Consider the following 15,820-nt stretch of genomic DNA (forward strand, 5'->3'; position numbering starts at 1 on the left):
GGTGTCCCTGTTCCCTCCAACGGTTATGCCCCTTTTTGTTTCTCTCTCCTTTCCACAGGTCTCCTGACACACGGATCTGTTACTTCCCTTTCTCTGTTTCCGCTGCTATTGGTCTCACTTCACCACTATCTCTAGTACTCTCTTTTTGCACCCTTTCCAGCACAATCCTATAGATGTCTACTCAGAAGTAAATCCCACAGAGTTCAATAGGGCTTACTCCTAGGCAAGGGAGTGTAGGATTGCAGACTGTCCCTTTATACGCTCTCTTTCTACCCCCACCCTTATCTCTTCTTCTGCCTTGCTAAACTCAGCAAGAATACCTAAGGCATTCATTTTCTCAGCGGTTCACACATTAAGTGCCTTTCCATATATTATTTGGCAGCAAACCTGGGTTAGCAACTAAGTGTTTGTGATAGGGAGTTGGAGCCAATCCTAGCTCTCTGCTGTGTTTAGTGATATGATACATGCATTTACAAACAAGTATTTGGCTCATTTGCTCATTACATTTTTAGAGGTATGCATTTCAACGTGTAAATCTGCCTTGAGGGGGTCTTATAGGCAGGAAACCATTGAACATGGTGATCTGGTTGCAACAGGCTGGTAAAGCTTTGCGGTCGATTTGGCTGTAGAGTTTGATTCTAGGGAAATGAAAAGCTATGTAGACTATAGTGCAGGTATCTTCCTGGACTTCTCTGCTGGAGGGCCAAAAACAGGCAGGGTGGGTGCTGCAGTTGGCTGACAGCTCTGCTTAGGTTGTGCAGCTCTATCTAGCAACTGAAGGAATAGAATATCCTAGCTCACTATCTATAAAAGCCCTGGATTTTGTTTGTCATTCATGTCTGGAGCTTCTCTCCCTCCTTTATTTAGTTGCCACTCAGCTGAGGAAAAGGGTCCCTTCATTTCTGGTTAACATAAGCTGTGCCTGCGCTCATGTAACAAATCACTGTAAGCTCTGATTCTAGGGGTTTGCTCGCCACATCATCCGTAGATGGAGACAGATAGTTAACCTATTCAAGTGCAAAATGAGAGACTTGAAAGAATATTCACTCCAGCTTCTTCAAGAATTATATAATCTTAGTCACTAGAGTCTGGAAAACAATTATTAGCTGACACCTAGTCAATTCACCTGCCAGAGGACGAATTTTTCCTACTATGTAATTATTTACAATACAACAAATTTCAGCTATAATAGCTTATGCTATGCTGTAATCGCATTCTCAAAACACCAGATAGGAAAGTGCTTGAGGGAATACAACCGCTGTGAAATTTTCAAGCAGCATGTGATGTCTTTAACTATTATGCCAACAGCACACAGCCTTGTGCTTTTATGTTTTCTTACAGTTTTAGAGTGCAGGTATACGAGAGTGCTTGCTTGCAGCTGTACTCTAACGTCGGTAGGCAGATATATTTGTATACTGCTATATCCAAACCTATCCCTCTTTTGGACTTCTGTCCTGTCCTTTTCCCTAGTGGGCAAGTTATGGCTGCTTTAAACACACACACACACACACACACACACACACACACACACACACACAAAAGTAAATATATTTTGCATAAGATAAATAAAAATGTGTTGGTAACAAAATGAAATATCAGCTCATTCTTCACAGTTATCATGCTACCTGCCTCTTGCATTTCATCACAGGAGTCCCAGGGACACTTGTAAAAGGGATGTTGATTGCACCAGAGATGGAGTACTTCTAGAATTTTCCTGTCCAGAGGACATAAAGTCTTCTGTTTCATAGTTGTGTGGTGTCATTTAAATAATTATATGCAAAGTCTTCCTTAATACAGTCGTGGACTATGTGAACTTCAAAATGTCTCCTAGGGTGAGTGGACATGGGGCAGAAGACCAAAAGTGAGCAGGGACCCCACAAAATCTTCAGTACTGTTGAATGTGTCCCCAAAAGCCTTAGGCGGAGAATATCCCCCTTCATGCATTCACCATGGAGAGGAGGTGCCACATGATCAAGAGGCAGTGGGGCTACATTGCATTAGGCATGGGTGTCTGCAGTGCAGAAAGCCATATATGTAGATCTCTGTGCATTCTGTGGAACCCTGACCCATGTCAGAATACAAAGAAGCCTACATGTGTACAGGTCTATATAAGTAGATTTCCCTTTTGCAGACATGCACATCAAACATTTGGTTGTGACAAGGAATCTCTGTGACAGCACTGCTGCCCCTTGATCACGTATGAAGGGGGCTTATGTTAGGCAAACAATATGAAATTGCTCAGAAATGGAATATTCAAAGAGAGATCCTTACATGTGGACACATTTGTCTCTTAAGTCACTTATCATAAATTATCTCTTCAGCAAACAGATGAACTCTCCTCCTTCTCCTCTCTGCTACCTTTGAATGAAAATGTTAGCCCTCCAGCCCACAGTCAGTCTGTCAAGGCTAAAACCACTATAGCACCCTACCAGGAGCACTAGTTTGCTCCACCTAACATTTTTAGGGGGAAATGTGTCTGGGTTGTAAAATATTTCTGGGTTTGAACATGGAAATTTCTGGTTTTAAAAAAAACCTTTAGCAGCTGGTGCCCCATAGTATTAGTGCACACAATATCCCCACCTGACCTGTCAATCTCTGCCTGCCTGGACTACCCCTGGTTTAGAAGAAGTAGCCGTATGGCTTTTGCAAAGGAGGGCATTCTGTAATCTTTGCACTGCCACAAAAAAGAATGTCAAACATCCATTCTTTGTAGCCCGTATCTACCTTATTGTGCGTGAGTACAAATCTCTCTCAACCTCACAGATTCATTAACAGGTGGAGTGAGGTTGGTAGACTGGTCCTTCTCTTTCCCTGGATTCAGAGGTAGTCAGTGGAACTGGTACCATTTTTGAAAGCGTGATTCATTCAGCTGGCCATGCTATATAGCCTTTTTGCGTCGGAAACGCCTTCATAGCATAAATTGCTAAGAAAAAGAAAGGTTAGGGCCAGATTCAACTAAGCTGGAGCACTAGTGGAAGCCAGCACAAGGACTCCTGTAGCACAGTGGAGCCCCCCCCCCCCCGTGCCTCCTGCATCTCCCCCAGATCTGCTCTGGGTGTTCAGGTGAACCCCTGAACGGTTCAGGGAGGCAAGGCGGGAAATCATTCCATCTGGCAAGCAGAAATGCTTGTTCTGGCACAACAATAATATTAGCACAACATTGCATTCCACCCTTTGTGTCCTCTTGCCCATGGGCTTCAGTAGTGAAGAGTAGAGATAATTAAGAAGGTCAGAAATAGAGTGGGAAAAGACTCAAAGAAGAAAAGGGAGTAATAGAGATGAGGATGCAGAGAGACAGGGAAATGAGAGAGAAGCTGGTACAGATTGTGGGGAAGAGCTTTCTAGTGCATAGCAGATATGATGGTTGAGAGCAAGAGGAAAGGAGGAGATGAGGATGCTGTGACAAATAGGATGTGCTGGGTGAAAGTACGATAAGTGAGAGCAGCTATAGAAGGACCTGAGGTAGTTCTGATACAGTATGGAATACAGAGCAGGGGGCATGGGAGTTAACAGGGAAGTGGTTAAAAAGAAAAGACAGAGTATAACAATTGGCAGAAATGCTTGCCCGTTGTTGATGGGGTAAAGCAGTCCTAAAAGTGTCCCTTGGTAATTTAGAGTTTTACACCCTTGTTGTAAAGAAATGCCATAACAGCAATAGCTCCTCTTCCTTTCCAGGCCTGCAAGTGGGTTGTTCCACTTTCATTCCCTTACCAAAAGTGCAGGCAGGAGGGAAGAGCCCAGTGGAGACAGTGCACATGGGCACCATGCTCCCCTCCTTCATTGGCAGTGGATGTCTTGTCCCATTTTGTCTCTGCCAGGGGTTGCAAGACAGAAATAAATCTGTTTGTATACTGCTAGAAAGAAAACAGTTCACTAAATTTCAGCAAAAATGTTAAGCATGTGCATAGCACTGCTCTTCTATTGCAAATAATGTGACTTAAAGTGCTTAACTTTGGCTGGGTTGTGCCCTGGGGGGGGGGGTGCGCGTGCGCGTTAGATAGGAATAAAACTGGATTTATTTATTTTTTAAAGCTGCAGCTCTTTTCTCACTTGTTATTTATAGCACAAACTATTTTGTTTCTTCACCTTTTGATCTTTCTTGTTCACTGTGTACTATTAACAACCTTAATTCTTATGAAACATTAGTCATTTAGTGCAAGGTGTTTTCCATTATATCGAATTTTCATAATAGTCTGCGGGCTCTTATTTGTAAATCTGGGCTTGTTGCATGAGTGAATACTAACTGCTGTTATTCACCTTCATGTTTTTGATGTTAATGATTCAGAGATATTTAAAGTACGCCATAGACATGGTGGATTTGACAGCAGAATTACAGACGTTTCAGTTACTTGTGAGAAAATGGTTAATTCTAAATTAATTTCTTTGAAGCGCGCCTGGAAATATGTTAGGCCCTGTTTTGTGAGGAAGGCTGGCATCCTGTTCCCAAATCAGTTGTTTTGTTGCTGGTGTTCTGTGCCTCTGTCTGGATGACTGACCATGAATAATGATGTCAGAGAACTGAAATGTGTAATTTCACCACCCCCAGCATGAGATCTGTTGCTTCACAACGTATTGCTGTGCCTGTATTTTAATTCTGTAAGGTTTACAGGTTTTCGTCTATGCTCATCCTCTAAGCCTTCCTCAGCTGCTTTTGTTCATTGGTACAGAGTATCAGCAAGAGTTTGTTTCAGCAACTCCCACTTTCTTGGCAAGGGGGGGTGTACAAGGCTAATACAATCCTACTATATATTCGTTCTTTTCATTTCATTCTTTGTCTCAAACCTTGGCTCTCATAAAGTCTCCCCGTCTTTCATTCCAGTGTTTTGCACCACTGAATTTTCCTCTGACTTTACCACCTTCATCTCTCCTACTTAACCCTATGGGACCTTCTGAAGACAACTACATGTGTTGCTCTTTAAAATCTGTGCGGTGAAAAGTGCATGCCTGGCATGTATGAGTGACAACATGTGGGGGGGGGAGGGGTTGCTCTGCCCAGTGATGCCCCAATATACATGCTAATAGTAAAAAGACACATTGCCATATTTTGAGTTGCATGCTTGGCTGGATATGCCAATTAAACTCTGTATCCTAAAAAGGGGTGTATCAAAGTGCCCCTGAGAGGGTGATGTAAAAACAAAATCTGCTCTCCCTTCGATGTGAACAATTATAAGACTAATTATCTATGTTCTATTTAGATTTTTGTACTTTGGTTAAATGCATCAGCCTTTAAGCAAGTGTCATGGGAACATTTGAGTTTTGGCGTAGGGAATGATTTGAAACAAGACTGTGATTAGATGACCCTTTTATTTTCCTTTCTAAGCAAAGAGTAAGAGCCACAATATTAACCAGATTGGGTGTCTGTGAATAGGTAATTTAAACAAACTGAGGAAGGCTGCAATCATTTCAAGTGCTCTGTAAGTAAGTTTGTGCACCAATCATTGAGTCCCCCTAATGGTTCAGGTGGATTACTACAAGTAAATAAGCTGTGCTTGTGCAAGACACAAATAACTGTAGACGGCATCCCGGACACGTTGCAAGTAGGGTCCTATCGAAGAGAATTGGGGAAGGGGATGTGGAGATATGCCAAGCTATAGCTGTCACTCTTGTTTAAAACTACATGCCCCATAGAAAATGCTATGCCTAAAATGGTTAGGGCAGGAGCCAGAAATCCAAATTTTTGGACTTTCTTTCTAGCCTTTAGAGAGGAAGTGAGGAATGATGTCCATTTCTACATCCTTTATTTATGTTGTGCACACATTAATTGCACCCTTGGCTAATTAGAAATAGATTGGTGCAGACTGAAAATCTCTACTAAAAAAAAAGAATCTTACTTTGAAAAATAGCTTTAAAATCTTGTGTTTGCTTCAATTTGCCATTTAGTCCCATATTTTTCTTTATTGTCTCTGGCAAAATTGAAGAAAATAATGTCAGTATAAAAGAGGTATGGGAAGGAACAGAAATTCCAGCACTACGGCTTGTTCCAGTGAAAGCGCATATTACGTTGGTTGTCTCACAAAGAAAGCATTTCATTTTTTAAATGATGGTTTAATCCTTCTGGAGCAATTTCAGGTACTTAGGTAGTAGGAGCTGGGTGAGTGCAAAGTAAATAGGTGCCAAGAGGTATGGCAAGAGGTGCCTGCAAAGAGGCAGGTGTGAGGAGGATTTTGTTGGTATGGCGGCAGCGGCGGCAGCACATGTAACAGGGAGATGCTGAATGGCTGGGGTAGAAGCTGGGGAGAGAAGCTGGGCCAGGGGCATAAAGCAAACATCATTAGAAAAGACAAAGATAAGAAGCAAACAGAGCAGCCAAGCCTGGCATTAAACAAATACTCTGTCAAAACACAAAAGCTGCATTTAAATCATGCAAGGAGGCCTCCCCGGAGCAGGAGACCACAGAAGTAAGGAAAGACACACTTGGCGACACCCTCCTGCCAGCCACTGGGGTGGCCAAGAGACAGCGAATAATCCACATAAAGAGCTAGAAAGCTTAGTGCTTCTTTCTTCAGATGCTGCCAGAAGCACCTTTCATAGATTTTTCCTTCCTGGGATTTCTGTGTGAAGTTATTCCTAGACAGCTTATGAAAATGCATGTGGGATTTTCAGGAAGAATCTGTGAACATCCCTGCACATGTAGTGGCCTCATTTGGCCTCCATTTCCTTTCGTGCCCTGTGCAGATAAGCAAGCCAATGTCCTGTTGCCAGCTATGGATGGTTAGTGGTACCCCATAAAACACTGAATGGGTGCTAAGCGAGCCTGAGTCTGTTCTATACCTCTTGATGATCAGAAGAGCAAGCCTTGCTCTTAAATGATTTGGTTTTTAGCCAGTTTTTATTGTTCTGTGGTGCTTAATGTTTTGCTTTATAGTTTCTGCTAGCATTGTGTACACACACACACACTCAAGCCAAGGTTGTGTTTGGATGAAGAGCAGTTCAGAAAGTTTGTAAATAAAATAAATGATAGAAGGTGTCCACTGGATAGGGATCAGTGTCAAATGGGGAGACCCTTGCAACCCAAATCCATCACTGCCATATTTTGGGGCAGAATGGGGACGATTTCCCGGTCTCATTATGGCCCTCATGAGCCACATGCAGATAACATTATTGGGCTTCAGCATCTGGCCAATAGCAGCACGGCCACACTAATGAAACAGAGGTAGAATTTTTCCCAGCACAGGTTTGCAAAAGACGTACGTGCTCATCTGCTGATTTCAGCGCCGGAGGGTGTCTGCCTTCAAAGCGGTTTCAGTGGAGACCAAAGAGAAAAGGCCGTCATTTTGTAACAGAAGCAGATGTGGTGTTTCCAACAGTAACCAATCCCATACAGGATTTGCTGTACCAAAAACAAAACAGGAGGCCATAGCATTTTACAGGGAAAGCTTGACCTTATTCTCTTGATTTCTTCATTGGGACTGTCTTTAGAGACAGATTCACTTCCTGCCTGAGATTCCCTTTGTGGAACTCAGCGAGCCATTTAGGCATGCTTTCTCTCTCATGCACACACACACTTGTGTGATTCCTGTCTGGGGTAAGCCCTGAGGCAGATCTCCTACTCACAGATGATCAACCACAGAGTCACAGAGCTCATCTGCACCTCTCACTGCAGCAGCATCAATGCCACAAAAAGAGAGAGGGTTATAAGGCACTTCAAATGTCATTGTAAAGGTGGTGCAGAAGAAGAAACGCTATTCAGTACTCTGTTCTGAGAGCAGCAAAGCAAATCCCCAAGCCATTTCATCAGGCTGCTATTCAGTTCCCTGAAAGTGTTACCAAGTCCAAGCCATGATGCCATGTGAAATCCCTCAAGCTCTTGCAACGCTTATGCAGAGCTGCCGCAAGCAAACAGTGCCATGTAGAAGGGCCCTTACCTTGAAAATTGGCATAGTATTTACCTATTGGAAATGTGTGCCAACATGCCACAAGCATGGCAAGACTGAGCAAGATGCAGTGTTTGGGTTTTTACTGCTCGTAAGCATGCCTGATATGCAATGACCATTTACCTTACTGTTAGTTGATGTGGTCTTACTGAGAATGCAGGAAAGAAGTTTCCTCTGTTGCTGAACACTGTGTAGTGATAAGAGTATGCTAGTGATGAACACATTTTCAAGTGGTACATGGGCAACATCAGGCCCCATATAATTCTAGCCTGAACTGCTGTCAGTTATAACAAAAATGGAAATTGAGGCCTCTCTTCTCATGTCTGGAGAACAGGGGCACCAGGAAGGGACAATTGCATTGTCACAAATATTCAGGTGGGTAAATAATAGAAGGAAGTCGATGGGGAGGAGGAATCGGTAGGCTTGAAAAATACTGTATCCAGTATGGGAAGAAAAAGTCTGATTCATTGAGTTTCCAAGAACTGTAACACTTTCGAAGGTGGGGTTTTTATTCCCCATCTCTCTCTTTTGCCTTGTTGTCTTGGCCAGCTCTTTTGTTTATACGGCCCCCGTTCGACCTTTTAAATTGCTGTTAATGTTTTAGCGTAACGAATTAGTCTCTCATCACGAATCAGGACTCGAAATAAAAAAAAAACCCTCCGAGGCCAACATCCTGAAATTGGGGTCATTCTCATTTGCAAGGCAGAGAATCTGAGAACCTTAATGCAAGGAAATTTATTCAAAGGCAGAGCCCCGACGTGATTAGGCCCTTTGTAATTATAGCTCGGAGAGATTCCACTCCAGCCTCCTGCCTCCCTCATGGATTAGCAAGTGAGTCGGAAAAATACACAGGATTTAATTAGAGGCAAATTAAAATTGGTAATGAAATAGGGGCAGTAGCAAATGGCAGGGAGCTGGAAGGGGGGAAAGGGAGCTAGTATCTCTCGGGGCAACACTGCCTGTGTACGTGCATTTTCTTTATTTTACATTTAGAAATGTAAAGATGGGCAACACAGAATAAAGAGGAAGGATGGGCTGCGTGATGGGAGGGGGGAAGGCTGAGGATTTCCAAGTAGGAGCTGGCATTGGCAATTCATTTCCCAGCACGATATTTAGTTTCCCTCTCCCTCCCTTTTCTCTACATTTAGCCAATAATGGGCAATTACGTAGGCTGGTTTGTGGAAGCCCAGCAACCATTCTCAGTTCACTTCCGTGGGAGGTGAGAACAAGACACACAATCACAAAATGGCTCTTCCATGGAAGCTTTGTTAGCAAGTGTCCCAGAGAATGGAATGGTGTGGTCGCTGTCCTGCTGATCTCAGAATAACAGGACTGAAACATTTTTCATAGCATGCTCTGCTGGAATGTCACACAGTAGCCCTCTCCTTCTGCATTTCTGACCAAGCCTTTTCCCAGCTGCCGCTGGCATTTGTTGATCCCATCAATTGCCCTTGAAGGAGAGGGGCTCATCTTCCGCTCCCACTGCTGGTGTGTGCTGCTGAGGGTTTCCTTAGGATAGTCCGAGGTATGCAAGCACATCCCTGCTGTTGTGAGGAGGTGGCTGGGACCAATCATGATTAGGATGAGACGATGTGATAACTGATCAGGAGGTGGTGCTGACCCAGGCAACAATCTAGCTGAGTAATATGGCATAGGAGCATGTACAGTAGAGACAATACCCAAAATATCTAGCTATTACCATAAAGAGCAGATGGTTGTCTTCAGAAAATGGTAGACCGAAAGCATCATCCCCCATTATACAGAGAGACCGATTTTCAGGATATTGGTAGCAGGTTGCTGACTAATCTGTAGGAGACTAGCTGCTAACAGAGGTATCAGCTGGAAGCGTTGCCGAGAGGGGTGTCTAGCAGAAGGTCTTCACGTGTTCCAACATCATTCTTTATCTTCTTTCTGTCCTCCCTGCAGAATGCCGTACGCCACAACCTGAGCCTACACAAGTGCTTCGTCCGAGTGGAGAATGTCAAGGGAGCCGTCTGGACTGTAGATGAACTTGAGTACCAAAAGAGAAGGCCACCAAAGATGACAGGGTGTGTCAGACAGCTTGCCAGGCAGCCTCCATGGAAAGAGGAGTGCTGCAGTTGAATATGAGAATGGCTGGGAGTATGCAAAGCTCATCTCATGGGGTGGGGGGAGTACATAGGAGGGGAGCAGTGGGGCAGCAGCACATCTTCCAGCAACATGTTTCTCATCTGGGCTGCACACTCAGAGGCAGAATCATGAAAACAACCTGGCTGGTCAGGACCAAAGGTCCACCTGTGTCGTCAACTGTGCCCTGGCAGATGTTACTGAGAAATTTGCACACAAGGCTTGAAGGCAACAGCTGTCCTCTGAATTTGGCAGTATACCGTGTCTGAACATACATAATTGTTAACACGTGTAGATAAATACCCAATGAATTTGAAGGGCGGAGGGGAGCTTTTAAAGCTAGTGACAACCACTGGTAAATCTTGTGGCTATGAGTTCTGTAAATGAATTAGTATTTTGTGAAGGAGTAAATATCCCTCTTCAAATGATTGGGATATAATCCCCATCTATTATCCCTGAGGTAAGCTCAGAAGTGGCTGAGAGGCCTGAGTTATTATTTTCATTCCTTCAAGATTTCCCTATGAATTTATTCTTTTCAGAACCATATTTTAGCTTTTGCTTCACTGATTAATATGTTTATTGCCTGTGCCAGTTTTCAGAACTGAACTTTAACATTGCACACTGCTCTGTGATTATCACATCTCTGTGTGTGTGTTCACTACTGCAAAGATGTACATTTAGAAGTATGCATTGCATTGGAAATATGGGTTCATGTTCTCTACCTGCAATGAGACAACAACCCTCTTGTCAGCAAAACATTATTTGTGGGTTGAAGAGGCATTCCCTCTTTTCTTTACAAAGGTTCATTTGAGGATGGGGCAGTTGTATGGAACTGTCACATAAACATCACTGGCTATTTCCAGCAAAAGGAATAATTTTGTGAAGAGGGATGTGAGACATGTAAACTGACATATTTTCACTTTAACCATTTTATCAGTAAATATTATTGGGGTACCAATGATAGTCATCCCTTTAAATTTATATGAACAAAACTACAATCCGGCACACACTTGCAGCATGTCTGATAGCTTGCCAGACAACATCCTTGGGAAGAGGAGAACAATCCTGTTCGGCAAGCTGTCAGACACAGTATAAGTTTGTATAGGATTTCCATGTAGTAAGCTCCATTGAACACAAGGGAACATCTTGAGTAGACAACCATAGGATAGCACTGCAAGCATCATAGCAGTATGTAGCAGTAGCATTGCATGCACATAGGAACATATTTCCACAGCCAAAAACATTCACTTACCACTAGCAGAAACCATTAGTGGAAGCTGCACAGGCAACAAACAGGGCACCACTGGTGGTATTCCAATTGTGGTATTAGCTCCTGTAACCATAGAAAACCTGTTAGTGTATTTATGTACACAAACAAGAAATGGGGGAGAGAAGAGATTAAAAGAAACCCCTAGCCCTTCAGATTAAAAATCTCTGACAACTGTTGCAATGTTTATTCAATTTTCCTGGGGCACACCCAGTCTGGAGACATGTCTAAAATGAAACAGAACAGACTACAGCAGAGCCTAGGACACAGTTGACAGGGGTGGCTAACCTGTGCTCTTCCAAATGCTGTACTCTTAACTCCCATCAGTCCTAGCTAGTATGGCCAATGGTCAGGGAAGATAAGATAATAGTCCTGTAGATTGTAGTAGATGGAGGGGGATAACATGGGACTGGTTACCATCTTCCAGCCACAGTAGGGCATATTTTCAGACACTGAAAAAAGAACCACCATTATCATTTCCCCATAAGATCTAGTGATGGCCTCCAGCACAGATGGCTTTAAAGGAGGATTAGAGAAATTTATGGAGGATAAACCTGTCAGTGATTACTGGCCACGAGAACTATGTTCTACTCCACTTTTGAGGGCAGTATGCCTCTGAATGGCAGCTGCTAAGAATCACAAGCAAAGAGAACACTTTTGCACTCAGGTAATGCTTGCGGGCTTCCCATAGGCATCTGATTGGCTACTGTGAGAACAGGATGCTGGACTAGATCAGTCTTTGGTCTGATCCAGCGGGGCTCTTAGGTTCTTAACACTGGCAGCAACTATTGCAGCTGCTCTTCCGTAGTGGGTCTATTTTTGCATCTTGTGCTTAGGTACGAATGCTAACAGCTGCTTCTTTTGTTTACAGGAGTCCAACTTTAGTCAAAAACATGATTTCTGGCCTTAGTTATGGAGCACTTAATGCCAGCTACCAGGTATGACCCACCAATGAACAAGTTTTATAGGTAATATTATTCCCATTAGAGAGAGCCATCCCTTGCTGAAAGAGTGCTGTGTTCACAGTTCATGTCCAACAAAGCAAGCTCCCACTCCACTGGTTCCTCATAGCAATGCGAATATAGAAATAAAATAAAATATAGAAATCAAATGCATAAAAGGTGGTTTGGTTTTTCTGTTTCTCTCATCACATGATAGCCAGTGCTCCTTTCCCACAAGACATATTGGAGAACCAGATCAACCTAAGCAATCCCACTCTCCACAGTCATGTGAGAGCCCTCGCTCCAAATGGGCCAGAAACCCACTTTACTGTTTGTTGCAGTAACTCACTAATGTCCTCCTAGGCAATGTAAAGACCAATTTGTTTTGGCAATAGTTGTAAGGAGTAAAGGATAGCAAATGGCAGAATATCTAAATAGCCTCGTTCTCCCTCATCACAGCTGAGTGCCTTGCAGGATGGTAAATGAAATTGTCCTTTCAGCCTCCCCTCTCGGTAGGTTGGTAGACTAGGGTGTTGTAGGTCTATGGATAGGGAGAGGGTCCAGATATGGAATAATTGTGCAGGTATCATTAGGATGATTACTGCTGAGGAACCAGTGACCTAGCACTATTTAACAAGTCCCCTAAATTAGACTTCAGAACTCTCTTAACCAATGAAGTAGGTACCCTGAGCTTCCTCGGCACACACAAAAAGCTCACCTTTCTGACATCTACCTGAGTTTCATTCCCATGATTGTTGAAGGAATAAAACCAACACAGGAAAGTTTATTAATGAGATTTTACAAAAGTATTTTAGTTGCTTTTGTTGTTACTTTTGTTCCTTGATTCATTTCATGCTGTGAGATTTAAAAGTGGAACATACATTTCTGTACACTGAGCTGTTGTAGAAGAAAATATAGCCAGATGCACTTTAAGTACTTGGGGAAAGTAATTTCTATTTCTCATTACCTATATAGAACTAGAGTTGTTTTGTAAACCTGTCGTTTCTTTTCTTTTCTTTTTCTTTTTTTTGAGTATTCATTAACTGTATTCCCACCCACAACACACCCACTAAATTGGTCTTTATTTAGGGAATGATATGGTGCTATTGTATTTTTATTACTTGCATTTTGACTTTTTAGGCAGCCCTGGCTGAGAGCAACTTTCCTCTGCTGAACAGTCCCACCATGATCAACACAAGCTCCACTAGCGGCATGCTACATGTCGGCCATGATGATGTGAGCAGCACTGTGGAACAAGTCAACAGTAATGGCAGCAATAGCCCCAGGCTTTCACCACAGCAGTATAGGTAAGTTCAGACTTGCCTTTTTTTCTATAGGCTTCCTTCCAGGCAAAAATGAATTGGAGCTCTGGTAGCTCCTGCATACTGGGCTGCCCTAGAAGTGCAATGACAGATACAGTAGTCTTTAAAATGCAGACATCTTCTACACTTCATTAGTGGGTCAGGCTGTGCAACTTTTGGAGGACCCATTTAAGAATCAAATACATGTACAACTTGAGTATTGCCCTGCTGCTTGTGTCAGTGGGGGCGGGGGGGGGGGAGGATAGCCCTGGGGTTCAAAACGGGCTTCTTGGGAATGCTAATGAATTTTCACCAGATTTCCTGTTAAAGAATACTTCATTTTCACATCAGAACCCTCCTTCAACACACAGTGGTACAGTGCCTTTTGGCAAGCTATAATGTCAGAATCACTGTTGGATAAGAGTCTGAGTGAATACTGCCTTACTCAGACGTAGTGAACCAGGCATAGGCAAACTCGGCCCTCCGCATGTTTTGGGACTACAACTGCCATCATCCCCGACCACTGGTCCTGTTAGCTAGGGATGATGGGAGTTGTAGTCCCAAAACATGCGGAGGGCCGAGTTTGCCTATACCTGTAGTAAACTACAGTGGTACCTCCGGTTGCAGACGGGATCCGTTCCAGAGGTCCGGCAAATCCCAAAGTTTTCACAACTGGAAAGACCACTTCTGTGCATGCATGTGTGGTGGAAGAGCGCTGCAAAAACCCGGAAATATACTTCCGGGTTTGCTGCTTACGTATCCCGAAGTTTACATAACTGGAGGGATACGTAAGCAGAGGTACGACTGTATCTAGAATGGGTGGGTGGGTATAGGAGCCACACATTCAATGTCCAAATGTCAAATCATTGATTGTAATGACAAGGGCTTTCAGACCCCGTAATCATCCTCTGAGGCCCTTCTTCATGTGCCTCCCCCATGAGAGGTCTGGAGGGTGGCAACACAAGAATGGGCATTTTCTGCACTGACTTCCCATTTGTGGAATGCCCTCTCCAGGGAGGCTCGCCTGGCGCCTTCATTACCTATCTTGAGGTGCCAGGTGGAAACGTTTCTCTATAACCAGGCCTTTTAAATGTGTTTGTGGGAGGAGGGTTATTGGTTTGTTTTTGTTACGCATTTTGTGTTTTTATGTTGTAAACCACTCTATGATCTTTGGATGAATATTCAAATAATAAATAAATAATCAAATAATCAATAAATAATCAGCATTAAAATTCATCTGGGGAAGCATTAACATCAAGTTAATCTGGAGATTGCAATGAGTATAGATTAAACATTATAATTGCCATAAAACGCCCCCAGCCCATGTAATTGATCCAAATGCTGCGAAAATTTCTGTCCCAAGGGAAACATGTTTAGACTCGAATATTTGGGATCTTGAAAAAGTCAGGACTAATGTCCTTTCAGCCAAATGTTCAGTTTCTGCCCTGCTTCTTTTGCTAGTAATCTCCTGAATGATCTTATTTTCCCTAGGAAATTTTTGTTCTAATTCTGCTTGGTTTCTCCAACTTTCCATTCTGCAGCCACCAAGTCCATGTGAAGGAAGAACCAACTGAGACAGAAGATGACAGCAGACCTGTTTCTCTCATGGGAACAACCAATCAGAATGTGACAATTCCTGATGACAGAGACATGGAGGAGGAGCTGCCAGTGGAAGACTTGTCTTAAGGGCCCTCCCTCCTCACCTAGGCCCAGCATTTCCCCAGAGACAAAGCAATGGCTCCCACCTCCTCAAGGTGACCTTCAGCGTTATCTTGTTTAAGGCACTTCTGCAAAGCAAAAGGGTTTCCTTGGGTTCACCACAAAACCCATTGCTGAAGGCACACACTTCTTTCCCTTCCTTACATCCCAGTGACTCTTAACAGACATTCACAGAGGGGGATGTGCAAAGAAACAAAAACCAGAGTTGAGCTTTTTCTTTAACTTTTTTATTATTTTATAACTGATAAACGAGGATGGTAGGTTGGTTCTGTCCGAAGACTTCTTTGTTGCCTTCCCCTGCTCCATCACCCCATTCTCATGGGGATAAAAAGAAGGTGTCTCGTATTGTCTGCTCTGTGTTTTGTCATTTTCAGCTCATATGCCATATTGTTTCCACAAATCAAGATTTTGGAAGCATCCAGTCCAGCAGGGGGCAGCATCCAAGCCATGGGCTTCTGTGAATGTCCCCCACTTTCCCATGGAAAGCATTTCCAGTAACCTGTCAGTTTATCCCACTGAGAACTTTGCACTAGGAGGAATGTTTTTTCACGCGCACACACTTAGCATATATGCATACACAACTCACACACCCCCTAGCACCATTTCAACGTA

General features: G+C 43.3%; 1 protein-coding gene across 7 annotated transcripts in view; it reads left to right on the forward strand.

The window, feature by feature from the left end:
- The window catches only part of FOXP4 (forkhead box P4), a 140,047-nt gene extending 124,494 nt beyond the window's left edge, over window positions 1-15,553 (forward strand). For all 7 annotated transcript variants that reach the window (XM_077928935.1, XM_077928934.1, XM_028734127.2 and 4 more), the window contains 4 exons: window positions 9,801-9,922; window positions 12,119-12,185; window positions 13,329-13,495; window positions 15,031-15,553. In XM_077928935.1, coding sequence (XP_077785061.1) covers window positions 9,801-9,922; window positions 12,119-12,185; window positions 13,329-13,495; window positions 15,031-15,175 — 501 coding nt within the window. In that variant the 3' untranslated portion in view covers window positions 15,176-15,553. The remainder of the gene's footprint in view (window positions 1-9,800; window positions 9,923-12,118; window positions 12,186-13,328; window positions 13,496-15,030) is intronic.
- The last annotated feature ends 267 nt before the right edge of the window (window positions 15,554-15,820 follow it).

This window comes from Podarcis muralis, chromosome 5 (genome assembly GCF_964188315.1).
Source record: "Podarcis muralis chromosome 5, rPodMur119.hap1.1, whole genome shotgun sequence".
Lineage (NCBI taxonomy): Eukaryota > Metazoa > Chordata > Lepidosauria > Squamata > Lacertidae > Podarcis > Podarcis muralis.